This window comes from Xenopus laevis, chromosome 9_10L (genome assembly GCF_017654675.1).
Source record: "Xenopus laevis strain J_2021 chromosome 9_10L, Xenopus_laevis_v10.1, whole genome shotgun sequence".
Lineage (NCBI taxonomy): Eukaryota > Metazoa > Chordata > Amphibia > Anura > Pipidae > Xenopus > Xenopus laevis.
The window spans coordinates 95,389,966-95,416,928 of NC_054387.1; the positions used below are offsets into that span (position 1 = coordinate 95,389,966).

Genomic DNA, 26,963 nt, shown 5'->3' on the forward strand with positions numbered 1-26,963 from the left:
TACACATTTGCATGGGTAAGCACAGACAAGGAATCCGCTGCTAAAGAACTTAAGGGGTTGACAGTTAGGGGCAGATTTATCAAGGGTCGAAGTAAAAATTTGAATTAAACATTTTAATTTCAAGCTATTTTTTGTGTATTTTGACTAGGGAATAGTCAATATTCGAATTTGAAAAAAATTTAGAAATTTATCATGTAATGAAGCTGCATTTAAAAATGCAGCTTCAACCATTTGCCATCTAAAACCTGCCAAATTTCTGCTTTAGCCTATGGGGGACCTCCTAGAACCTACTTGGGAGTCAATTGGTGGACTTAAGGTGGCCATACACGGGCCGATAAAAGCTGCGGACAGACCGAGTCGGCAGCTTATTGGCCCGTGTATGGGGGCCCCCGACGGGCTTCCCCGATCGAGATCCCGTCGGATCGCGGCCGCATCTGTTCGTTGATGCAGTCCCGCAATCCGCCCGCCCGTTTGGCGAACGCTAGGATCCGATCTTTGGGCCCTAGGGCCCACGATCGGATCAGCCCGATATTGCCCACCTCAAGGTGGGCATATCGGAGGGAGATCCGCTCGTTTGGCGACATCGCCAAACGAGTGGATCTATCCGTGTATGGCCACCTTAAGAGTGAAATGAAAGCCAGGACCTCACTTTTCCAAACCACTTGCACAGTTCAGTCTTCTGAACCAATACAGTTGCTTTAAAAATGCCATCTTCTTTACATTTTCAGCCCTTAAGGTGGCCATACACAGGGAGATCCACTCGGATCGTGGGACCACATCAACTAACAGATGTGGCCGCGTTCAGACAGGATTTTTAACCCTGCCCGATATTGATGGGGGACGCTCGTCGGATGGCCCCAAACACAGGCCAATAAGCTGCTGAATCGGTCCGTCTGCAGCTTTTACCGGCCTGTGTATGAGGGCCTTTAGAAAGGCCATCTGAATGTTCCTGATCACATTTGCATTTTCGATATTGGAGCTAACTCAGCACATGCATGTGAGCGGTCAGAGCACTCAAGGAAAATGTAGCATACACAGTGTTGAGGGATTTCTAGCGGGTATTGGCCAGGATCAACCGAGCACTAGCTTATGATAAAGTAGGGGGGCACTGGGTGACATCACTATTGCTAAAATATCAGCTGGCATTGGAGGCGGAGTTAAGATGGTGGCTTGAACGGACGCATAGTGAAGGAGCTCCCTGCTCAAATTCCCCATCCGGCAGTTATCCTGAGTTATAAGGCACACAGAATCATCACTTGATCGCCACACTTTGGCTACATCTTGAGGCAATGGGCAAGTATGGTCCGAAACCTCCAGCTAACAAGCTGGATCGCTTTTTGCATCCTTCGCAGCAAGCGCCAGAGTCGGGTCCCGACTCAGACCAGGCCGCGCCCTTGTCGTCGGGCGGCCATGATACGACGCTGAACGAGGCTCCTGACCCCTCCAACAAAGAACTACTTGGGGCGATACAGGCGGCACATGCCTCCACTACTGCGCAACTCGACACCATCACTGTCGACATATCGCTCATACGCCAGGACTTACAGAAGTTGCGGGAGCGCACTACTGAAGTGGAACACCGTGTCTCTCGACTTGAGGACGTCACTGCACCAATTCCTGCAGGCCTAGCACAGGTTCAAAAGCAGTTGTCCGATGTGGCCGATAAGGCCGATGACTTGGAAAACCGATTGTGCCGCAACAACGTGCGGATGATTGGGCTGCCGGAGGGGACGGAAGGGAAAACTCCTGAACGCTTTCTAGAGGACTGGCTGAAAGCTACGTTTGGCCCTGACGCCTTGTCGCCACTCTTGACCATTGAACGTGCTCATAGAGTACCCACTAGGCCGCTACCACCTGGGGCCCCACCTAGGCCGCTCATAATGCGGTTCTTAAACTACAGGGACTGGGATGCTACGCTCTCTGCTTCAAGGGCCAAAGGTCAACTGACCCATAATGGATCTTCGCTCTCTCTTTTCCCGGACTACTCCATTGCTATACAGCGGCAGAGAGCCACCTTCCTTGGAGTAAAACGACGCCTCCGCTCAGTGGGCCTCCCCTATTCGATGATGTTTCCAGCTAAGCTCCGGGTCATCGCGGACAACGCTACCCATTTTTTCACCACCCCAACGGAAGCAGATCGCAGGCTTGATGTACGGGGGGGCCGGCGGCTGGTGCCCAGGGAACCAGACAAGGATCCAGCTTGATCCACCTCGTTGGGGTAAGCAACATGGGCCTCCCACGTACTCTACTTGTTTTTTCTCTCGGCCCTGTAGCCCTAGTTATCCAAGTTGTGCCCCCAAACCACCTATTTCTTGATTTCACAGTGGATCCCTCTATCCTGTGACTTTTAGCTTATACTGGACTATATCCTGCTAGTCATGGTGATTGACTGTGTTAACCTATGGATCCCCGGAAAGTACTTTACAACGCCTTCTCCCGGCGGGACTTTGTCATACCAGACTATCGCTATTTTCATTATCAAGTGACTTTATCTCTCTCTCCAATTGCCTTCAGTATGATGCAGGGAAGCTACCCAGGTGTCAGCACCACCTCGGATCGCCACTACCTCACCCTGCTAAAAGTTTAACGGTTTGTTTTTCTCATGTTAGGGGTACAGGTCTACCCAAGTTTGGGGGGTAGACAGGGCACAAACCGGTCACTGCTTGCATTGACCGCCGTAGTTCTTTTGTTTTGTACTGTTAGTCTGCTATTACTATGCACCGTGTCGCGCCACTTTTCAGGTCTAAGGACCACTAACTTACTATCTGGGTGTCAAATTACTATGTCTATACCATGGGATATCCCACCTTAATATCCTGGAATGCCAGGGGTCTCAATTCAAAGTTCAAGCGTGCTGCCCTGTTTGATTATGTTAATCGCTTTAAACCCCTCAGTCCTGTTCCTACAGGAGACCCATTTAGTCGGTCAAAAACTATTGGCTCTTAAAAAACAATGGGTGGCTCATACCTATCACGCAACATATTCTGTTTACTCCAGGGGGAGTCTCCATTTTGGTTAGAAAGAACTTTCCCTTTGAATTGCTCTCTATACGGACTGATTACTATGGACGGTATATTATTGTGCATTGTAGACTGATGTACCAGGAAATGCTGTTGGTTAATGTATATCTGCCTCCCCCCTTCTCTCTGCCCCTTTTGGAACACATATTCTCAGCACTTGCCTCCTTCCCACTATTGCCCCTTTGCTTGATTGGCGATTTTAATGCCACGTTGGATGGGGACAGAGATCGATTAGGGCACATTACTGACCATTCCACAGTGTTTCGAGACTGGGTCCTGAATATGGGATTCCTAGAATTATGGAGGTGGAAACACCCCGAGACACTACAATACTCCTGCTATTCGGCAACATATAAGACCTTCTCCCGTATAGACTTGGCACTATGCAATCTTGACTTTACTCAATATGTTCAATCAGTGGAATACATCCAACGTGCCTTCTCAGATCACTCTCCCCTATTGTTAACATTTCGGGACATGTCTGCAAGACCACATAATTGCTGGTGCCTCAGCCCTCTCTGGCTGTCCAATCCACAAGTGCTGGCTCTGAGCCAACTAGGTTATCAGGATTACTGGGACCATAATGCTGGGTCTGCCCCCACTGGTACACTTTGGGATGCTTCTAAGGCAGTTGCCCGGGGTGTGCTTATCAATAGCATCTCACTAGCTAGACGTGTTGCCAAAAAAGAGGTGGAGGAGGCGGCTGAAACCTGTGCCCAGGCTGAGGCTGACCACGTTGTCAATAATACTTCTGACAGTTATGCCTTAGTCCAACAGAGTCAGCGGGCCCTTGAACTAGTACAAACCAGTCTTACATGTAAAAAGTTGTTGTACTCTGGTCAACGGGTATTTGAACAAGCTGATAAGGCTGGGAAGTTATTGGCTTATCTATCTTGCCTGACCCACTCCCCTACAGTAATTCCCTGACTTTTGGGCCCTATGGGGGAGGTCATTACCAATCCAACTGATATTGCAGATACTATGGGTGATTACTACTCTGTTTTATATACCTCACGTACTACTGCTTCTCCACAGCAACTTGAGCAGTTCCTTTCGTTGATTGATTTTCCTGCCCTCACACCACAAGAATCGGCCTTTCTAGATAGCCCTATCACTACCTTAGAGGTGCAAGACGCGCTAATGGGACTATCCTCTGGTAAAACCCCAGGACCTGATGGTCTTCCATCTGCTTGGTATAAAGCCCAGGGTAGCACTCTCCTTACTAATTTGGGTACCACAATAGCGGATGCTATGGAATTGGGCACCTTACCATCCTCCTTTTATTCTGCCCTTATAATATTAATTCACAAGGATGGGAAGGACCCTGAGAAATGGGACTCCTATCGCCCTATTTCGTTGATAAATACTGATGCTAAAATCCTCGCCAAGCTACTGGCCACCCGCCTAGCTAAAGTGATTACTGCTATTATCCACCCTGACCAATCGGGCTTTATGCCCCAAAAATCAACTGCTATTAATCTCAGACGGCTCCATACCCATCTCCAACTTAACCATGATAATGTAGGCTCCAGAGTAGTTGTGTCCATCGATTCGGCAAAGGCGTTCGACTCAGTTGAATGGTAATACCTTTGGGCTGTTATGCACAAATTTGGGTTTGGTCCTAACTTTATTAAATGGGTCCAACTGCTATACAAGGCCCCCTCTGCCCAAATTAGGATCAATAATATAAATTACAAATCCTTCCCTCTGTCACGGGGTACCCATCAGGGCTGCCCTCTTTCCCCCCTACTTTTCGCCCTGGCTATTGAGCCCCTCGCCCTTAAACTCAGTCAAACGATCACGGTGCAGGGATTCCGACTGGGTGCCCTTGAAGAAAAACTGGCCCTATATGCCGATGACCTCCTTCTCTTTCTCGCAGATCCTAACCAATCGCTATCTGTAGCCATGCAAATTCTGGATGACTTTAGTGCCTTTTCTGGTCTGACTATTAATAGAGACAAATCTGTGATTATGCCCCTGGACCAGCTTCCAGCCCAAACTGCCACTATTCAGGGTTTGCGCTGTGTACCCCGATTTAAATACCTCGGCATAACCATTAGTAAGGACTTCTCCTCCTTCCCCAGGAATAACCTGGACCCGATTTTGGTCCGTTTTAAGCAGGCACTCACAACATGGTCTAAGCTACCTATCACACTCTGGGGACGGGTGAATATTTATAAGATGATATACCTACCGAAATTTTTATATGTATTGTTAAATTCACCAGTGAAGATTTCACCCCTTTTTTTCCAGAAAGTCACCTCTTTGCTTTTTCCCTTTTTGTGGGACAATAAACCACCCAGACTGTCCTGGAAGGTCTTAGTAGCTCCTATCAATAGAGGCGGTTTGGGTCTTCCTCATTTATACTTATATTATATTGCTGGGCAACTCTACCATATCCACTCTTGGTTTCACCCTGCTGAAGATAACCCTAATAGTATTTTGTTGGGCACGTTATTAGGCTCCCTTGAGGCTCTTCGCAACATTCCCTATAGGAAGTTGGCGGACTATGATAGGCTACCCATGACTGTTACTACTCCACACCATGCATGGGGCCTCGCCTGCAAATTATTTAAGGTGTCCCCCCCCTCTTAGATCTCCACATTTACCTCTCTGGAAGAATGGCAATCTTCCACATCTACAGGTGATCCAAGACCTTCAGTATTGGCCCCAACTTCGGGTTAGATGCCTGGACGACCTCCTGGTCGACTCTGTCTTCCCCACTATGGCACAGCTTAAAGAGAAAACAGGCCAACAAGAGATTCAATGGTTTAGGTACTTCCAACTCAGGGCGGCCTTCAAGACACAGTTTTCCTCCCTTGACCTGGTGTATTCCTCCCTAGGATTTGAGGACACTCTCTGGGATGGGAAGGATGCTAAATTGATCTCTAGACTTTATAAGGTGTTGCTTCGCTGTACTCCTGATCCTTTTGATAAAGCCTTTCAGAAATGGCAGGTGGGACTCCCCGCTCTGGGTTCGGATGACTGGGACCAGGCCACTGAGGGACTATATAGTTTTCTTATATCGACTAGGGACCGGCTCATTCAATTCAAGGTTATCCATCAGCTTTATATTACACTGGTTAAGCTAAATAGACTTGGCAGATCCCCCGAGGCCAGGTGTCCCAAATGCCGTCAGCCAGAGGCTAACTTCCATCACCTGGTCTGGGAATGCAATATGGTCTCTCGGTTCTGGATTAATGTAATTGACCACTTAAAGGAACATTTGGCCTTCCCTGGTACTGCTACTCCTGAGGTGTGCCTGTTGGGTGTAGTAGAAGACTTACTCCCATTATCCAAGTCTCGAACTCTCATTAAGACTGCTCTGTATTATGCCAAGAAATCTGTAGTGATGCGATGGATGTCTCCCCAACCCCCTAATATGCAACAATGGCTTTCACTAGTTAATAAGGGGCTTCCTCTCATTAAACTGACTTACGAGGCCCGTGGCTGCCCGACTAAATTTGAAAAAGTGTGGTCCCCATGGCTTGATGTACACCCAGAGCATGACCCCCACTTTTCCCTGCCTCCTACCCCCCAACAACAACAACAATAATGTTATTACTGGCTTGGATGTTAGGCCTGTGCACCCGCTGATAGTAGTATTTCTCTGTTTGGTGTAATTTCTACAGACTACTGTACAACCATTGTTTATTGTGTATGTATGTGTTTTTCTCCCTTTTTCTTTCTTTCCCCCCCGCCCTTTTTCTGTTGAAAATTCAAATAAAAAGATACTTTCAAAAAAAAAAATATCAGCTGGCAGTTTGTTCCCACTGCTGGAAATGCCATTGTTGAAAAGGAGACTGTCACTTCATTTCAGTAACAACAGATTGGAGGCTATCTTTGGTTTTAACAAAAGTAAACGACCAGAATCTCCTTAAATTTCCTTAAATTTCCCCAACCATATTGAGAGGAAGGATTCAAAGCATCAAAGACAGGACAAGAGTATAAAATGTTTTGTCCAGTACATGAAGAAAAATGTTTCTTCTCAGGGGGGAATAAGGATTTCTGTTTTAAGTCCAGCTTTAGTATAAAAGCTTCATCTCACACCTATACCGTTTCAATAAGATTTATTGTTACTTTTCAGTATCACCCTCTGGGCAATCTGTCTTTTCACAAAATTAAAGTTGACGGGGAGGACTTCAGTCCAGAACAGATCCCTGTCCCACCAGACAATGTATCACTGACAAATTTTCTTTTAAAAAGTGGCCCACCAAGACCATAGTTTGTAGCACAGTATAAAATCCTTGATTAAAAAAAAAAAATCCAGGTAGACCATGTCTATGACCTTTCCTTTATGAAACCATTTTGATTACTGATCATATTAAAAGAACAATATCTTGCATGTGATTCCTTAAAGGAGAAGGAAACCTAATGAGATTTATTGGGGAGAAACATACAAATGCTTTATTCACCAGGAAGTCCCACTATAGAGCAGCCATTCAAATTCCAACAAAGGAGCTTTCACCTCATGTTGCAAAAAATATGTTTTACAGTAAGAGCTGGGAAATTCCCTCTCTGGTTATACTGGCAGATACATTAGATAGCTTCAAGAAAGGGCTGGATGCAAGGTTATTGCTATTGGCACAGAATCAATAGACTGATAATACAAAAAATATCCAGACTCTTGCCTTTCCTATATCTAAAACTCAATGGTGTTATTCCCTTTGCTGCGTTATTCAAAGACTTTTGACTAGATGACCGTGATGATGTAAAATCCCCAAATTGTTGACAAGTAGGAAGAAGGGAATTGTAAGGAATGTGGTTATGTTTTGCTTTCACTGGAATGGACTTCCCTGCAGTTTATATTTTACATTCTGGGAGGAAGTCTTCTCATGGTTCCCTGCCAATCCCAGGCTCATCTGACAAACTGCAAGATGGACACGTGAAATTCATTTCCATTGCTCCAGATTCCAAACTGCATCTCAAATTAGATTAGTATTGGCCATGTTAGGTTTATGCAAAGCTGAAACTCCAAGATGAAATAGTATGGGGGTATGTATGTATACACACACCATGGCAATTTGATCTTCATTTGAACAATAATGATAGATATGTGATATTATAAATTGCATGCACAATTTACATTTTCATAGCACATTGTGTAATTAAAATGAATATAAATTAAAATTTTGCATTTGAAAAAAGCAAGCATGCCCCTATATTTATCACTAGTCTACACTTAGAATGAGGTGCACCAGATCAGATGCAAATGCTTAGAACATTGATAGAAACAATCTTGGAAGGACTGTTCTTATTTAGAGCTCAGACATATTGTTTGCTTAATTGTGGGGTATCACCATGCCTAGATTGCAAGAGCTCTCTGAGGCTTTCTGACATCAATCATTCCACTGTCCAGAAGATCATGTACAAGTTAGGGTTGCATCGAATCCTGTATTTGGGATTTGGCTGAATCCTTTTGTGAAAGATTTGGCCAAATACCAAACTTGCATGTGCAAATTAGGGGCAGGAAAGGAAAAAGTGGAAAACCATTTTTCACTTCCTTGTTTTGTGACAAAGTCATATGATTTCCCTTCCCGCCCCCAACTTAAATATGGAAATTCGACTTTGGATTGGCCAGGCCCAAAGATTCAACCGAATCCTGGATTCAGTGCATCCCTAGTACAAGTGGAGACGTTTCCCAGGGAAGTTGATCCTAAAGAAGTCTCTTGGGATGAACCCCATTCTTCCATTAAAGCCCTACAGTTAGCTCCCATTACTACTAATGTCAAAGTGTGAGAGTCTACCATTAGAAAGCGGCTGCACGAGTTAGACCTACATGGGGGGTGTGCCAGGAGGAACATTAGAGCAAGACAAACGTTTGTCCATGAACATCTAGGCACAGACCAGGACTTATGGATCAACGTGTCCTTCCCAGAACAGACACAAATGAAGTTATTTGGCCACAGTACCAGATGTGTTAGTGAAAATCAATAATAAGAACTCAGACTTTGGGTTTTATTAAGCACTTAGATTTTGGAATCCTGATTCAATTTCCATCAGGCCCTTTCATAGACCATCACAAGCAGAACCAACAAATCATCCAATACCATTTGCAACTGTTTATAGGCTGTGAGTACCTAGTGCTGTGTTACGATCCTGTTAGGAAGACATTCTTCTAATGAATTGGCTCCTCTGCAGGGTTTTTTTTTTTTCAGGGCACTACTCGCGCCGTGGCTGTGGTCCAAAATGCATAGGCAAGTTTGGCTCAATATCCAGGTCAAGAGGGGGAACGTTATAATTCAGCCGAATGTTGGCTAGTGGAGGCACATATGGGGCATGTTGGGCTCTTAAATTCAATGGGAAGTTATTATACAATGGCTGGATAGGGGCCAGAGGATAAGCTGGGTGCATTAGAAATGGAGGTATTGGAGGCTGATTTAAGGGTCGTTCTCTTGGCATTGGCTCTATTCTTGCAGACTTGGAAGGAGTCTTCTGAATAGGAGGTCCTATTCTTTTGACGGCTTTCTCTGTCGAGGGACACAAAAAAAAAAAAAAAAAAGGTACATATGTGAAGATGTTAAAAGCAAGAATTTTCAGGTACAGTTAAATAAGCTTCTCAAATACATTTTGTTATTGGCTAATCCTAAACAGTAATAACAGATCAACTTCCTGCTAATTACTATAAACATTTAGTTTTTTTGCTGCTCAATATACTTATTTTGCAGTTTCAACCTGAAAATCCATCACTTGTGTGTAGTGAAAGGCAAAGGCAATGCACGTCACTGACTAAAGATGGCTGGCAGAGAAAATTCTTTGTGGGATATTAGCCACATTGACTGTACAAATCAGCTACAACATTCCACCCAAGAGCAGAACAGCCTTGTCCCAGCACTGGACTCATTTTGCTCAGGTGTAATACTCAAGAACAGCAACTCATTTTAGAAATAATGTGATTAAAATGAGTGTCTATTCATTGAACAGGAGTTCAAACAATATGGCTTATGCTGATCATACTTTCTGCCTAAAAAAACCAAACACGGAAACAGAAACTAATCCATGACTGGTCCATGCAAGGTAGAGCATTAGACTACCAGCACACAATGTAATCTCCAAACCCCCATAATGCACTCTTGCTAACAAAACAATCACAACAAAGGTGGAACAGAGAGGGTTGCAAACTGTAATGCTTTTTAATTATTATTGACCTTGAAGTTGGCACTGTATGTAATGTCTATTTGATGCCAATATTAAAGGGTATAAAACGACAAGGTTCCATGAAATATGTTGCCATTTTGTAGAGAGATTGGATGAAATTGAGAACTGGGCAGAAAACTGGAGAGAAGGATCAACATTTGTAAATGCTAGCTTATACACCAGGGAAACATTGATGTCTCTAAAAGGAACAGTCTACCCTTGTAGAATTGAATAAGACTTATGATGAACATACTTTTTGCCTAGTTTTAATCACAATATTTTTTTTTATTTAACAGGGCAAATTGAGAATCTGGTTACTCCAAGTATGGGAATTATAAAATAGAGAATTCGATTATTATGGTCTGTCTAATGGGACTGTTTCCCTCTTTGTGTAATTTGGTTTTAGACCAGAAGTCACACGACCCCATTTTTCACAATATCCCTTATATAAACAGTGGGACGTGCACTCCAACCATATCTGATAATAATAATGTGTTTTAATTTCTGTGACGTTATAGATGCCAAGTACTGAGGGTGGAACTACTTACCTCCTTTTCGGTTCTTTTGTTCATTCTCTGCTTCTCTTTGGATCTCCTGGATTAATCTCTCATCGTCTTGCTGAAGGAGGAGAATAAATACAAAACATATCAGTATGGTCAGTGTGAATTTAAATCTGAAACATGCATAACAGACAAGGGTACATGAATACTGCATAGATCACGCTGTACAAGAGTTTTCCCTACTGATATCAGGGGACATTGTACTTTTTTCTCTTTTCTACAGTGTCCTTTTCTAGCTAAGAATAATCAGCAGTAGTTGATCAAGCAATTTAAAATTTTGTTTAGGTAGAACTTTTGTTTCAGGTTGATATTGATATTTATGTATAGTGCTTCATACAAGATGGTATCTGAGGTGTTGTGTGTAAAATCGGTAGAACAGGGGTCCCCAACTTTTTATACCCGTGAGCCACATACAAATCTAAAAAGAGTTGGGGAGCAACAAAAGCATGAAAAAGGGGGGTGCCAAATAAGGGCAGTGATTGGCTATTTGGTACCCCCTATGTTGACTGGCAGACTACAGAAGGCTCCTTATATCAGTACACCTGGTTTTTATACAACCAAAACTTGCCTCCAAGCCAGGAATTCAAAAATAAGCACCTGCTTTGAGGCCACTGGGAGCAACATCCAAGGGGTTGGAGAGCAACATGTCGCTGTCAAGCTACAGGTTGGGGATCACTTTAATAGAAGGGGTGTAAAAAGCAAAAATGATCAAACTGCTCCCCTTTCACCAGTCTGCTCAAGACTGAGGAAAAATGCTAACTCAACATATTACAAATGGTTAAAAAGAGGCAGATACGATTTAAAACTATGAAAGGCTACAGGAGTTCACTGAATAAGACATGAGATGAACATGCTTTGGTTATTTATTGAGGGAAACTGGAAAACTGAGGCTGCTTCATGTTTGTTCATTGAGAGGTAGAAAATTACAAGTGCACATATCTCTGTATAATGGACTCTGCTAACAAAGCAGTCACAACAAAGGGGTAAGTCAGGGGGATTGTATACTGAATTTAATTATCAGTCTCAGTTAATATGGTCACCTTTACTTCAGCTTCTCAAGTATAATGAAATAAAAATAATTAGCATTGTAGCTCAGTTACAGCAATACTGGTTTGGAATACTGAAGGCCTGAGAACAACTTGAACGCCATCTGCAATCAGTTTGTTTATTTTGCAAGAGACTCCGTTTCTTCAAGGTGCTGGATCCACTGCAGCAGGGACTGATGGGAATGATAAACGTCTTTAAAAGCAATGTGTAATGATGGCTTTGTAGCAGAGCATTTAATACTTCAATTCCTTAATGAATCCTATATTAATGTTTTAGTACAGGTATGGGATCCTTTATCTGGAAACCCATCATTCAGAAAGCTCTGAATTACTAAAAGGCTCTTTCATAGACTCATTTAATCAAATGATTAAATGCATTTCCCTTTTCTCTGTAAAAATTAAACGGTACCTTGTTCTTGGTTCCAACTAAGTACAGGTATGGGACCTGTTATGCAGAATTCTCTGGCCCTGAGTTTTTCCAGATAACCGATCCATAATTTGCATCTTAAAGTCTACTATAAAATCATGTAAACATGAAATAAACCCAATAGGCTGGTTTTGCTTCCAATAAGGATTCATTATATCTTAGTTTGAAACAAGTACAAGCTACTGTTTTATTATTACAGAGAAAAATGAAATAATTTTTAAAAATTGGATTATTTGGATAAAATGGAGTCTATGGGAGATGGCCTATCAGTAATTGGTTTCCAGATAACGGATCCAATACTTGTACTATATTATATCCTTCTTTTATATTTATAAATCAATCCTTCTTGGAAGCAAAACAATGCTGTAGGGTTTATTTAATGTTTAAATTAACTTTAAAGGGATACTGTCATGGGAAATTTTTTTTGAATGAATCAGTTAATAGTGCTGCTCCAGCAGACTGATTTTTTTATATTCAATTTTGAAATCTGACATGGGGCTAGACATTTTGTCAATTTCCCAGCTGCCCCATGTCATGTGACTTGTGCTCTGATAAACTTCAATCACTCTTTACTGCTGTACTGCAAGTTGGAGTGATATCACCCCTCCCTCCCTCCCCCCCCCAGCAGCCAAACAAAAGAACAATAGGAAGGTAACCAGATAGCAGCTCCCTAACACAAGATAACAGCTGTCTGGTAGATCTAAGAACAACACTCAATAGTAAAAACCCATGTCTCACGGAGACACATTCAGTTACACTGAGAAGGAAAAACAGCAGCCTGCCAGAAAGCATTTCTCTCCTAAAGTGCAGGCACAAGTCACATGACATGGGGCAGCTGGGAAATTGACAAAATGTCTAGCCCCATGTCAGATTTCAAAATTGAATATAAAAAAATCTGTTTGCTCTTCTGAGAAATGGATTTCAGTGCAGAATTCTGCTGGAGCAGCACTATTAACTGATTCATTTTGAAAAAAAAAATTTTTCCCCATGACAGTATCCCTTTAAGTTTACTTAAGGTATGGAGATACCAATAAGAGAAGGATCGCTTATCCAGAATGCTCGGACCTGGAGTTTCCTGGATAACAGTTCCCATACCTGTGTAACCGTTAGTTTTGCCTGGTTAATTAAAAGTGGATCACTAAAAAAAAAAACACTGGAGTCAAGTTTCAGCACTCAGGGGCACTGGCTGTTTCATTAGTTGCCTTTTAATAAAGCTTTTCAAAAAACGTGCATCAACTACAGTCAATGTGGATTCTTCTTTGAGTTTTTTTGGGCTAATCAGTTCTCCTTCTGAGGAATAGGGATGGTAAGAATTAACACCACCGCCATAGGTTTCCTGCCTCCTCCATCTAAGTGCTTTCCCCAGGGTTTAGATTTTAGATAGCAGAACTTTCTGGGGATCTCTACTAATCTATCGATTTTCACCAAATTCATGTAATTAGTAAGGCAAGTGAATTATTAAAATCTACTGCTATTACATAAAGCCCTCATCACTTTAAATACATTCACATATATTTTTAAGTGTAGCTCACACGCAGCACTTGCTTTACAGACTTAGAGGTTAAAAACCAAAGAATGAGAATTTAACCACCCTGTGTTGGTAGCAGGAAGGGGGAAAAAAAAAAAAAAAAAAAAAAAAACACTTTGTTTTTGCATTCTGCAGGTGTTATTAGACAAGACTAGTAGGAAATGAAGCCCAAATAAGTAAGTTACAGTAAGTTATGCAGAAGTTGTTTGTAGCCCCTCTGTGGACTCAATTGAGCAAACTCCCAATGTAACCTTAGCACACAGACAGCAAAGAAGAGACAAAAAGTAGTTTACAAATATATCATTTACGTAGCTCAAAGAAACACAGCAATCAATTTGTTTCTTTCACTTATTCCAACCTTGCACCAAGGACTCCCAGCATGCACAGTTAACCACCAAATGCCTTTTATTTATTTTTTTAACATCACTTAACACAAACTCACATGCAAGCCTTATATCACCTGCTGTATCATCTTTTTACAGCCTTTGACAAAGGTGAAACATGCATCAGCATCAGTGAAGAGGTTATTGGCCAACTCCACTGCTTCCACAGAGGAGGGAATTAAAGGGAATGTAAATTTTGATATTTTAAAAATGATCCGCATGTCATACCCAGACACAATTTTCTGGGCAAGTTAAAGAAGATAGGAAAAATATGTTTTATTGTATGCTATGTCAATTAAGATATAGAATTTGACCTGAGTATACTGAGCAATTCTCACCACCACTTAGATAGCAGCTGCTCACCAACAGTGCCCCCCATTCCTGGTGCTACATAAAGAACTAAGCAAATCCCCCTCCCCACGGTACTGCACCTCACTCCAGTTACATCCATGGCCATATCCTAAACCAGGGATCCCCAACATTTTGAACCCATGAGCAACATTCAGAAGTAAAAGGAGTTGGGGAGCAACACTAGCATGAAAAATGTTCCTGGTGTGCCAAATAAGGGCTGCGATTGGCCATTTGGTAGCCCCTATGTGGATTGACAACCTACATTGAGGCTCTGTTTTTATACAACTAAAACTTGTCTCAAAGCCTGAATTTCAAAAATAAGCTCCTGCTTTGAGGTCACTGGGAGCAACATTCAAGGGGTTGGTTAGCAACATGTTGCTCACGAGCTACTGGTTGGGGATCACTGGCCTAAACTGTCCACCCCTAGTTGCAGCCTGGTGATAAAACTAATTACCTAGCAAAAAAAGAGTGGAATTCCCTTTTGGTATTTCCTTACATTCTGTGAAATGACCTGTCCAGATTCACACACCTAAATTTTAAAACTGCATAAAAAAAGTTATTCTTGTACACACACACACTGACACTAACTAAATTTGTCACAAACCAGACACAGAAAACTCACCGATGGATCTGTCCATAGAGAGCAACGGGTACACTCCCGGCATGGTGCACCAGGAGAATGTGGGTGCTGACAGAAGTGGTCATAGCCATTGATAGGAGCTCGACACAGGTAACATATCTGAGCCCCACAGCGGCATGATAATCGGTTGCATCCTTCTGCTTTGATGAGTTCTGTGGCACACACGTGGCATTTCCGAACACAGGCTGCAGTCATTTTTTCTTCACTACAAGATTAAAAAAAGCAACAAATCATTAAATCCACAACCCCAAGAGCAGTGGCATAACAAGCTGTGAGCTATAGGCAGTGCTGTGTCCCTCCTCGTCATGCTTAAAGGAACAGTAACAACAAAAAATGTAAGTGTTTTCAAGTAATGAAAATATCATGTAATGTTGCCCTGCTCTGGGCACAGGTTTAATAGTGGATAACAGATAACACCATTTCTGGGAAATGGTAGCAACTTTGCTTTCTGAAGTTCTCACACACATTTCTACTAGACATGAAAATAAAAGCTATGCATGGTTACGTCTGCAAGATAGCCCACCACAAAGAGACCATGTGAACCACGCAACAAAAGCCCAAGCTACTGCTGGGCCCTACTCCCAACTGGCCGGCAAACAGAAGAGCCTAACGGGGACGAGTGAGAGAGTTCAGCCAGATCAGCAAGTACTGATAGACAAGACAGATCCGCTACTAAAAACCCATATAAGCCAGAGGACAGGAAAAACATATATTTTGTGTTTTAGGTGTAGGAGAGTACCTTTAAAAAAAGATTAAAATACCCATTAAGCAGTCATGAAGACAAAACATGTACAGATAAATACATCCCTAATTTAAGGTGGCCATATAAGACGAGATCTGTGTGTGATTTGTTAACCCATAAGCTTGAGCTAAATATCAGGAACATGCCTGTTGATGAGGACTGAAAATCCTGTTGTGTGTACACCACATGATCACATTGATGCAAACATGCCAGACACATACAGTGGTGTGAAAAACTATTTGCCCCCTTCCTGATTTCTTATTCTTTTGCATGTTTGTCACACAAAATGTTTCTGATCATCAAACACATTTAACTATTAGTCAAAGATAACACAAGTAAACACAAAATGCAGTTTTTAAATGAGGGTTTTTATTATTTAGGGAGAAAAGAAATTCAAACCTGTGTGAAAAAGTAATTGCCCCCTGAACCTAATAACTGGTTGGGCCACCCTTAGCAGCAATAACTGCAATCAAGTGTTTGCGATAACTTGCAACGAGTCTTTTACAGCGCTCTGGAGGAATTTTGGCCCACTCATCTTTGCAGAATTGTTGTAATTCAGCTTTATTTGAGGGTTTTCTAGCATGAACCGCCTTTTTAAGGTCATGCCACAACATCTCAATAGGATTCAGGTCAGGACTTTGACTAGGCTACTCCAAAGTCTTCATTTGTTTTTCTTCAGCCATTCAGAGGTGGATTTGCTGGTGTTTGGGTCATTGTCCTGCTGCAGCACCCAAGATCGCTTCAGCTTGAGTTGACGAACAGATGGCCGGACATTCTCCTTCAGGATTTTTTGGTAGACAGTAGAATTCATGGTTCCATCTATCACAGCAAGTCTTCCAGGTCCTGAAGCAGCAAAACAACCCCAGACCATCACACTACCACCACCATATTTTACTGTTGGTATGATGTTCTTTTTCTGAAATGCTGTGTTACTTTTACGCCAGATGTAACGGGACGCGCACCTTCCAAAAAGTTCAACTTTTGTCTCGTCGGTCCACAAGGTATTTTCCCAAAAGTCTTGGCAATCATTGAGATGTTTTTTAGCAAAATTGAGACGAGCCTTTTTGCTTAAAAGTGGTTTGCGCCTTGGAAATTTGCCATGCAGGCCGTTTTTGCCCAGTCTCTTTCTTATGGTGGAGTCGTGAACACTGACCTTAATTGAGGCAAGTGAGGCCTGCAGTTCTTTAGATGTTGTCCTGGGGTCTTTTGTGGCCTCTCGGATGAGTTGTCTCTGCGCTCTTGGGGTGATTTTGGTCGGCCGGCCACTCCTGGGAAGGTTCACCACTGTTCCATGTTTTTGCCATTTGTGGATAATGGCTCTCACTGTGGTTCGCTGGAGTCCCAAAGCTTTAGAAATGGCTTTATAACCTTTGAAATTGAACTCAGGTGTGATAAACCACAGTTAAGTTATTTTTTAACAAGGGGGGCAATCGCTTTTTCACACAGGCCCATGTAGATTTGGAGTTTTTTTTCTCCCTTAATAACGTAAACCTTCATTTAAAAACTGCATTTTGTGTTCAATTATGTTATTTGACTAATAGTTAACGGTTTTTGATGAGCAGAAACATTTAAGTGTGACAAACATGCAAAAGAATAAGAAATCAGGATGGGGTCAAATAGTTTTTCACACCACTGTATCTGTCAGATTTTCTTACACATATCTGTCAGACAGGATCTCTAGAGGGCCCTATACATAAGGCAATAAGCTGCCAACGTGGTGTGGAGGGGCTGTGTCAGCAGCTTTTATCAGCCTGAGTATGGCCAGTATGAAACCACCTTGTCTAAGGCTTTTCCTTCCCAGAAATGAATTGGGTAACAAAGGTCACTCACATGAAGGTTCTGTAGTTCACATCATCACTCTCTGCCAGCTCTTCACAGGTCAGGTTTACATGTTCCTTCCACAACTTCTGACATTTCTTACATGTTTCCTAGGGGGCAAAATGGTTGGAAAATATAGATTTAGCTTTACTTTTTCAATATGCTATGTGGGATACGCAAGGTTGTGGTTTACATGTTTCTTTATTGAACATTTTATTTATTATTACAGAAGATCATTAAATTTAAATATAAAAAACCCAAATTGTATTTGAATAGTAAAAAAACTATTTCAAATTTAAAAGGGTCAGTAACACAAAAAAGTTTATACGAGTCAGGAACCTTAAATGACAGTTGCCAGCAATGGCCTTATTTTTGAAGGAAACATTTTGGTCTTATAGGTGTGTAGGGAACAGTGAATGACATTTGGCCCCCAGCTTCTATCTTCTATCATTGTATAGAAGACAGCTTACAAACCTACAGCTTATAGCCCTGCAACCACACATGCTAGGCTAAACTACCAAAGCTTAACCTTTTATTCATTTTTAATTCATTTTTTTGAGGGGTGTTACTGCTCTTTAAAAAAAAAAAATCAAGTACAAATAGTATAAATCAAGTACAAGACACTTGACAAAGGGCACGAATGGCCCGAAACATGTTGTGTATGGTAGTCAGTGAATAAATACTTTTTCACAGCATTTTGCTTTCAAGTGCTCTCCTTGAACCAATTGTTTATAAATCAAGTACTTACTTTCCTGCAGTGAGGGTTTGGGCAGCTAAATCGGTCCACATCTTTATCAAGAAGTGCAGGGAAACTGCAAGATGGACACCTACAAACAAAATATATTCATTACAATACAAGATGTCATTGCTGCTTGGCTTTTGTACCATACAGGGCATCAGGGGTACTGCAGTTAGGGGCTCTATGGCAAAAGGGGGCCCAAAAAGACAGGAATTGCAGATGTGGATCATTGACCAAGTTTTGCCATAACTGGAGCATGGCTGTGGGGGAACCTGTGGTATCTGGCAGTAGCTGCCAAACCTACCCCAAATCTGCAGCCTCCTTCAAATCTCGCCTGGAGCACTCAACCCCAACCCTACACCCCGCATGACCCCACTAATATTTAAAGGGGAGTTACCCTGAAAATCAAAAACTTAAGTTAACCTAATCTTTAACCAACTAGAGAACAAACAAAATGTAACAAAATAATGGACTTTGGCACAAAACCTGCATGTAGGGTAATGAAGACTTTTTTTTAATTTAGTCAAAATGAGACACCCCCCCCCCCCAAGACTATTAGATTTAACAGTCATTCAAAACCAGACTTCCAACTGAGAGGACGAGGGAAGAGTAACTTGATTATTTAAGAAATTGGTCAGAATTTTTACAAGATGCACATTACTCTAGTCACATTAATAGTGAACAAGTCACTACTGCTTTTTTGTTTTTTAATGCTTGTGAAACATTCATCCCTATCACTTTCACACAACACTCCAGGGCCAATTTCATCAGGAGCAGTGGAAAAACTCGCCTCAGACGGCAGCGCCAAACAAGTTACCAGGGGCAGCAAAAAGCTACACTGTGTAACTTTAAGAGCTGAATGTAGAGTATTGTGCGGGTCCATTTTTTGGGACTCGTACCCGCAACCTGCAATCGGGACCCGCATTCTTACCGGCTTGGACCCGCTACCCAACCCGAACCGCAAGTACCTTATCCGCCACCTGGACCTGCTGACCATCAAGAATCAGGAAGAAAAAAAGGAGTAAAACAGGAAGTGCTGTCATTGTAAACCGGAAGGGACGTCATCGGAAGTAGACATGACCAGAAAAAATGAGTAAATATCGCTATTGTGAAGACCCGGGGCCTGAGCCGCGAACCTGCAGAACCGCCGACCCGCGTCTATACCCACGCCCGGAACTTCTAGCCGCAACACGCAGGGTACTGCAGGTTTTTGCGGGTAACCCGCGGGTACCTGACCCGCTGCAGGACTCTTTTTAAATGATAAAAAATTGTTATTGGAAGCAAAACCATATCTATTGGGTTTATTTAACATCGTAAGTTAGGTTGAAAAAAAAGACACGTCCATCAAGTTCAACCTTACAGTGATACTGATACTAAAAAAATACTTTTTAAAATACAAATGTACATTAAAAGTTACCTATATGTGTGTTACTATATGTAAACAAGCTATGTCTATTATGCAAATGGAAACAAAAACCACATATATGTATATGGAAATGGAAGACTTGTATTGACCAACTGCTCGGATAAAAAATGTTTCTTAAAAAAAACAAAAAAACAAAAAAATTACCTATAGGTTATGTTGAGAGGTTTGTTTTTGTAAGTAATTGTTAGTTGAAGTTTCTAAACCTGACTGTTTTGCCAGCCTGACTGTCCCATCCCAGCCTGTCACGTAAAGTTTCTAATGCTAACGGACTCCTGCCGCACAAATATGGCAGCCCCCTCAGATGAGCACGGAGAGTCAGATAGGTAATGTAAAAGCAAATACTTTATGGCAAAATTATGAGAAGCAAACAAAGCCAATACTGTGATAGATGTAAAAATGGTTTAATTTCTGGTATCAGTATCTTGTAAATAACCTTTTCTCAGTTGTAAATAACCTGCTTAACTGCTAGTTGATCCAAATTACGGAAATATCTATTATTTGGAAAACCCCAGGCCCCAAGCATTTTGGATAAAAGGTCCTATACCTATATATTCATAGTAAACATTTAAGCCACAGTTTCCCTTTGACACTAATTAATAAATGACATTACAAATAGCAAAGAGAGGAGCAAATAGTGCAGAGATGCAGGGCTTACCGAACCAACTGATCTGCACATGCTGCAGAGATGTCTTCTTCAGCTTTTCTTTCATAATATTTCTGAAGAATATTCTCTGGAAGAACTTTCTCCACTTCACTTGTTGGAAACTCACAGGTGCAAGCCCCTTCCATGCACATCAATTTGGGCTTTGGGGAAAATGGAAAATGTGAATTATTTCACCATAATCTAGAATATGTATATATATTTATTAAAAGCCATATATCAGTACATTTAAACTGTCCCCATTTTGGGAGGAAGGATAGCTTACTCAGTATTACTTCATTGTCATCAATCTCCAAGTAAGCGTGGTGCTAAACCTGTGGGCCTGCATTTTGGTGCACCGGCGAGTCTATGGGTAAAACTCCACGATTTTGATTTGTGGGTCAGATTTTGTGGGTCAGATTTCATCTGATCTCGCCATGTAACAACATGCAACAGCACAAGAATTTGTAGGATGTTACCAAGCCTGATCCACCACAGCTGTAATGTAAAGTCGGATCAGATAAAGTCAGATGGAGTCTTTTGTTCATGTGTTTACATCCAACAGTCAATGTATTTCAATGAGAAAACAAATCTTTCTGACACCATCTGTTTCTATCTTGTTGGATGAAGATGCAGCATGTTGCATTCCCATCAGACAGGCATGTCGTATCAGATGGAAAATTTTACATGTCATTTACGCATTCGATTTTTACATCAGTCCCATTATATTTTAACACATGCAACTACATCTGATGCATTTTCTCAATCCGACACCATCCCTCAAAGTCGTTTGTAGAGTTTAGCCATTAGCTGGGATATAGTTAAAGGAACAGTAACACCAAAAAATGAAATTGCTTTAACCTAATAAAAATATAATGTAGTGTTGCCCTGCACTGGTAAAACTGATCTTTTTTGCTTCAGAAACACTACTATAGTTCATATAAACAAGCTGCTGTGTAGCAATGGTGGAAACTGAAAAAAGGCTATATGGCACAGGTTAAATAGTGGATAACAGATAACACCATAATGGTCTTATGTTTATCTTCTATCTGCTGTGTAATCTTAGCCTTTTCTCCTTTGAATGGCTGCCCCCATTGCTACACAGCAGCTTATTAATATAAACAATATAAACAATAGTAGTGTTTCTAAAGCAAACACAGCACTTTTACTAGTGCAGGGCAACACTGCATTATATTTGTATTACTTTAAAACACATTTTGATGTTACTCTTCCTTTAACACAGCTTATTTGAAAAGCAATCCAGCTGACTCGGACCTGAAAGAAAACACCCGAGATAATTCTACATAGAAAGAAATCATAAAAGTTGTTTGGTTCTTTTTTGAAGGGCCAGTCATAAAAATCTAATTCTCCCTGAGAATTTCATTTAAGAGTAAGGATTTTTGATCAAAACGGTAAAGCCACATTAAGCATCTGAAAAAGGGTTGAGGACGAGACACATTCTTACCATATAAAGTGATGGCCACACACCGCCTGCAAATATTGATTTATTACAATCTGAGCTGAGAAGTAAGAACTATACTACAGAGGAAACAAGCAACTAAAATCAAAGTTGGAGGGTGGATTCAATAACTGGCTTCTCATTTCAATGCCTTGGTTTGTTTCTTTCTGAATATACTGTATATGTAGCGACAGGGGCCAAACTCAGAAGCTGATCAATTGTTATCGATACAAATAAAGTCAATGAACCAATCAGAAATGAGAAAGCAGGGTAAGGCTATCAGATACCTGCTTGTCAACTGGGCCTGGATACAATATAAGATAAGGGATGCAATGGACACTAGAAAATAAACAGGCCCAGTATACAAACATTCATTGCAGCAGCCCCTATGCAGAAAAATCTATCCAAGCTAGAAATGTTACTGAATTGGTACAATGGTAGTATAATAAAACTGAACAGTACACAGAACAAAATGGTTAATGAAATGTTAGTGTGAGATTATGGTATAAACTTATTGTTAAACAACCCCATAACTTTAGATAAGGGTTTTCTTCTTTTTTTCCTTCCTGTTTTGGTTATGTCAAGCTAGGGATGCAAGGGAAGCTAAAAAGTAGCCATGAAACTGTGCAGCTCATGAGAACTGCTTACAAAAATATACAGGTGTTCGTTTTCCGATTACTCCTTTTAAAGTCTGTCTTTATAGCTCTGTAAATCCAATCCCCTCCCCCACTAGAGAGCAGGTAGAAAAGCCCCACTTGTGGGTTCTTCTTTAAGTGTTGCCCTTGTTATTTTTGATGTTTTTCTTCATATCGCTACATATTTGTGGATGTGCTGTATTGAGCCAAAGCTTGATTTTTCTTTGACCCTGCTTGCCCAGAACTTGGCATTCGGTGGGGTTCAGCAATGTATGCATCAGTTAAGCAAAGTACAACCTGATTTATTGGTGGGTTGTGTAGTTTTCTCTCTACTATTAATTATGCAATAATTGCTTTGAAAACTTTACCTAGAAGCCAATTATTGTCATTACTAGCCAGCCAGACTTCCTATTCAATGTAGAAGCCTGCGCAGAAATGAAAGACTGCAAGATATCTAAGGCCTTGACTTAGATGCATAAATTGGCTTTCCTGAGCATACGTTCAAGTTGTCTATGATCTGTGCTACAAATGTAAAACTCAGGCTTCATTTTGTTTGGTGCAGGTGCTCCTCTTCACCACAGGTGTGAGAAATGAGAAACTCCCAAGGTAGTTTAAAGTCGTCACCTAGTGTGGATAAACCATTGTGCATATTAACTTACAGTCCGCAATATCCAATGATTAAACGTATTAAACGTATACGGACTGATGACAAGTTAAATGCTATTTTGAGTGAAAATTTGTCACCAGAAAAGGCCTTACGCTGCATAATATGCTATCACCTAGCATGATTACAACCAAGAAAGAGAAAAGCCCTACTTAGCTATTGGTAAAGGGTAATTAATGTGGGGACAAGCGATGTGTTATTTGCCCCTATATGAAAAAAGCAACATCTTTGTGGCCTCAATTGATGGCAGAACCCATAAAAATAGACAGTATAGCAATTGTAACACCAAAAATATGGTATGTTTGATCACGTTTGAAATGTAAAAGCCAATATGAAGGACAAACCTCACGTAAGCTGAAGGAGAGAATCCGAAAACACCTGATAATATACATAAGGAGACCAATGTCTGTTAACACTTTCATTTATGTAATTCTGGGGACATTGGCTGCTTTAGCGTACAGGGCATTGAAAGGGTTAACCTTAACAGTCGTGGTGGCGATCCGTCCAAAATACTTTCCAAAAGAGAAGTTTTTTGGATTTTCAATCTCAAAACCAGGATACCTTTTGGCATGAACTCCGAATTTGATGTTTCATGCTATTATTCTTAATAAGATGTTTATACCTCCTATATACATTGTGCATTCTAGTTGTAACATGTTACAACTATTGTGTATTTTTTACTGCTTCTATATACATTGTGCATTCTTGTTGCTATCATTCATGTCCATGCTTTCTTTGTTCATTTAAAACATTTATTGTGAAAATTAATTTTATACTTTGTACATTTTGTAAATGTTTATTTAGTTCTTTTGGGACATATATGTTATGCTGTCTCTTTAAGGACTGTTATGCTTTTTTTCAATAATGTTTTTGGTTGCTTCTTGTATAAATGCTCATTTCCTGTGGGTGACATCATAGCCCATGATTAAGTGCCCTTGTGGGTACAAAACGCGTAGGGTCGTTGGAGATGCAAGTATACGTTTTTAACTTTGACCAATAAAGATATATTTTTTAACGAACATATTTTGGTCCTGTGGATCTGTGCCAGACAGCCCTGCTTTTTTCCGAATTTTATGGTTTGCCGCTCCCTAAAGCTGGGGGTCTGGGGCTGGTGCACCTGAACCACATCTACTACTTGGTGAGCTATCAACATTATATTCTGGGGCACCTTATTTTCTCCTACTGTTGTGACACAGGTGTGAGTTCACCATTCAGTGCAGTAACAGTAAAGTACATCAAGACATTGACAGCCATATTTCTCTTTTTCATTTACACTATGGTATTATCATCACTATTTACTGCCAAACAGAACTATACCTTTAACATCATCTTATTCAGACAATGCAAACGAAAACTTCACTTGGCATATGCAATGCCTATGTTCAGGTCAGACCTACAATTACCTAGTTTTCGCTCTACTCCTTCCCTCCATTAAAAACATTGTCATCATATTTGAGGTGCAACCTATTCTAGAAAAAAACAAACAAAAAACGCTGCAGCACACTTTTCTGAATACATTTATTCCTCTTCTCCATATTAATTATTATTCTCCCTAAGCTTCTGCTGTGTCCCTGTAACAGCATGGCATACACAACTATACCCGGGACTTCCTCGGTCATTGGTACCACTGTATATCCCTACTCTTAATAGTGACTGATATCTAAAGTACTTGGAGAAACAGTGTGGCTCATTTATAAAGCTGGGCAAATTTTCACCAGGGCAGTAACTAATGGCAACCAACTAGTTATTAGCTTTGTTCAGTCAGCTGCAAGTAAATTATTATTTGTTAGGTTCTAATGGGTTACTGCCCAGGTGCAAATTTGACGTTAATAAAGGAGTATGTGCTCCAGACATGCTATTTTAAAACTATACCTTCCATCATCTTCACTCAAAAAATCAAATGTTGTGGAAAGTATCTGAGAGCTAGCCATCCTCCCCCGCTCCATCTACAAAATTCTCTTTGTAAAAATAAGGAATCTTTAACAAAGATACTGAAAAGAAAATCCATCTGCATCTTACACATGATAATACTACCTGCAAATTCTGTTATAATACCGGGCTCATGCTTTAGAATTTAGGGACTATTGGTTATGCATGCACTGGTCAGCCCTGGGGTACTGGGTGAATTGGTAGAATGTCAGCCTGTTGAAAGTTTTGTTTTACTTTGTCAAAACTTACAATCAGGTGAAAAACTGTCCCAAATAAACAAAGTTTTATTATAGTGAAAACATTCCATGGAAACATTTTAAGTGAATTTATAAAACTGCTTGATAAGTTTCTCACCCGCCCAGAGCCAAAGGCCGCCTCCTGTGCATATTTGATAAGGCACTCCTTGCAGAACAGATGGCCATCTGCACATTGGGTCAACTCTTCAAAGGCGAATGAACCATAGCAACAGCGACACTCAATCATCTGGCCATCCTGTGGAGACAATGTGTGTAAATAATTCTTTATTAAATACACAATATAAGAAGTCACTTTTGACATTGGCTGGCAGCATCAGATTCTAGAACAGCATTACATTCGGTATACATGACACCTGGCAAAAAGCAAAGTGTGATTTGGCTAGCTAAGCAATCTGGTGACCTGGCTATATTTATACTGGTGGGCAGATGTGTCATTGGGCTAAATTAGGGGTGTAGATATGTCATTAAGGAAAATACTGGGGGGCAGATGTCATTTTGCTAAATAAGGGGTGCAGATATGTCATTAGGGAAAATACTGGGGGGCAGATGTGTCATTGGGGAAAACATTGGGAAAATAAGGGAACGGGTGTGTCATAAATACTGACGGACAGATGTATCACTGGAGAAAATACTGGGGGTGCAGATTTGTCATTGTGGGAAATTACGGGGGACAGATAAGACACAGGGGACAGATGAAACATTGTAATAATGTTTTGTTAAACAGGTGTGGTATTTGGGGGTGTGGCCAAAAGTGGGTATGGCTTAGGGGTGTAGTGGCCCACTAGTTGACTCTTTGCCCAGGGCCCACCAAGGCCTTAAAACAGCCCTGGCTCCAGATCTGGAGTAGGTGGTGCATGAAAGCAGAAAAGTAGGATGGCCCCCGGGACAATTCAGTAATGTCTCTGCCTAGATCTCTCTCCCTGAGCCACTTCTGCTGCCAGTCTTGCTCAGTCCAAATCTGAGCCAAATTTATATATGTTAGGCAGGTTTTAAATAGACTTAAAAAAGTTGAACTTGATGGACATGTGTCTTTTTTCAACCTAACTTATTATGTTACTATGTATTTTGGTTTCATAAACAGAGGCAAGTTGCAAAATATACTATATTATTAAAGGAGAAGGAAAGCTACGGAGGCATTTTATTGCCAATAGATTAGCTGCAATAGTGCAAGCTAGAATGCTATATTTATTCTGTAGAATGTTTTACCATACCTGGGTAAAAAGCTCTAGAAACTCTCTGTTTGTTTAGGAGCTGCAGTATTAATGTGGTGTGACATCACTTCCTGCCTGAGTCTCTCCCTGCTCTGGGCTCAGATTACAGCAGAAAAGGGAGGGGGCGGGGGAAGAGGAGCAAACTGAGCATGCTCTTGCCCAGGGCAATGAGGTTTAAGCTGAAGGCAGGAAGTCTGATACAGAAGCCCATGTGTACACAATAGAAGGAAAGAAATGCTGTGTTTCTTTTGACAGGGGACTCAGAGCAGCACTATTTTGGGGGTTTACTGGTATATTTAGATGGCCGTTTCTGATAAGGCTTACTTAGTTTTAACCTTTCCTTCTCCTTTA

At 41.2% G+C, this 26,963-nt stretch overlaps 1 protein-coding gene across 3 annotated transcripts in view; it reads right to left on the reverse strand.

Annotated features, from left to right (window-relative positions):
* Positions 1-8,964: 8,964 nt before the first annotated feature.
* The window catches only part of rnf216.L (ring finger protein 216 L homeolog), a 78,974-nt gene continuing 60,975 nt past the window's right edge, over positions 8,965-26,963 (reverse strand). For all 3 annotated transcript variants that reach the window (XM_018233923.2, NM_001114820.1, XM_018233924.2), the window contains 7 exon segments: positions 25,499-25,636; positions 20,473-20,621; positions 18,401-18,479; positions 17,665-17,762; positions 15,075-15,297; positions 10,706-10,775; positions 8,965-9,490 (listed from right to left, as the gene is read on the reverse strand). In XM_018233923.2, the coding sequence (XP_018089412.1) occupies positions 9,183-9,490; positions 10,706-10,775; positions 15,075-15,297; positions 17,665-17,762; positions 18,401-18,479; positions 20,473-20,621; positions 25,499-25,636 (1,065 nt within the window). In that variant the 3' untranslated portion in view covers positions 8,965-9,182.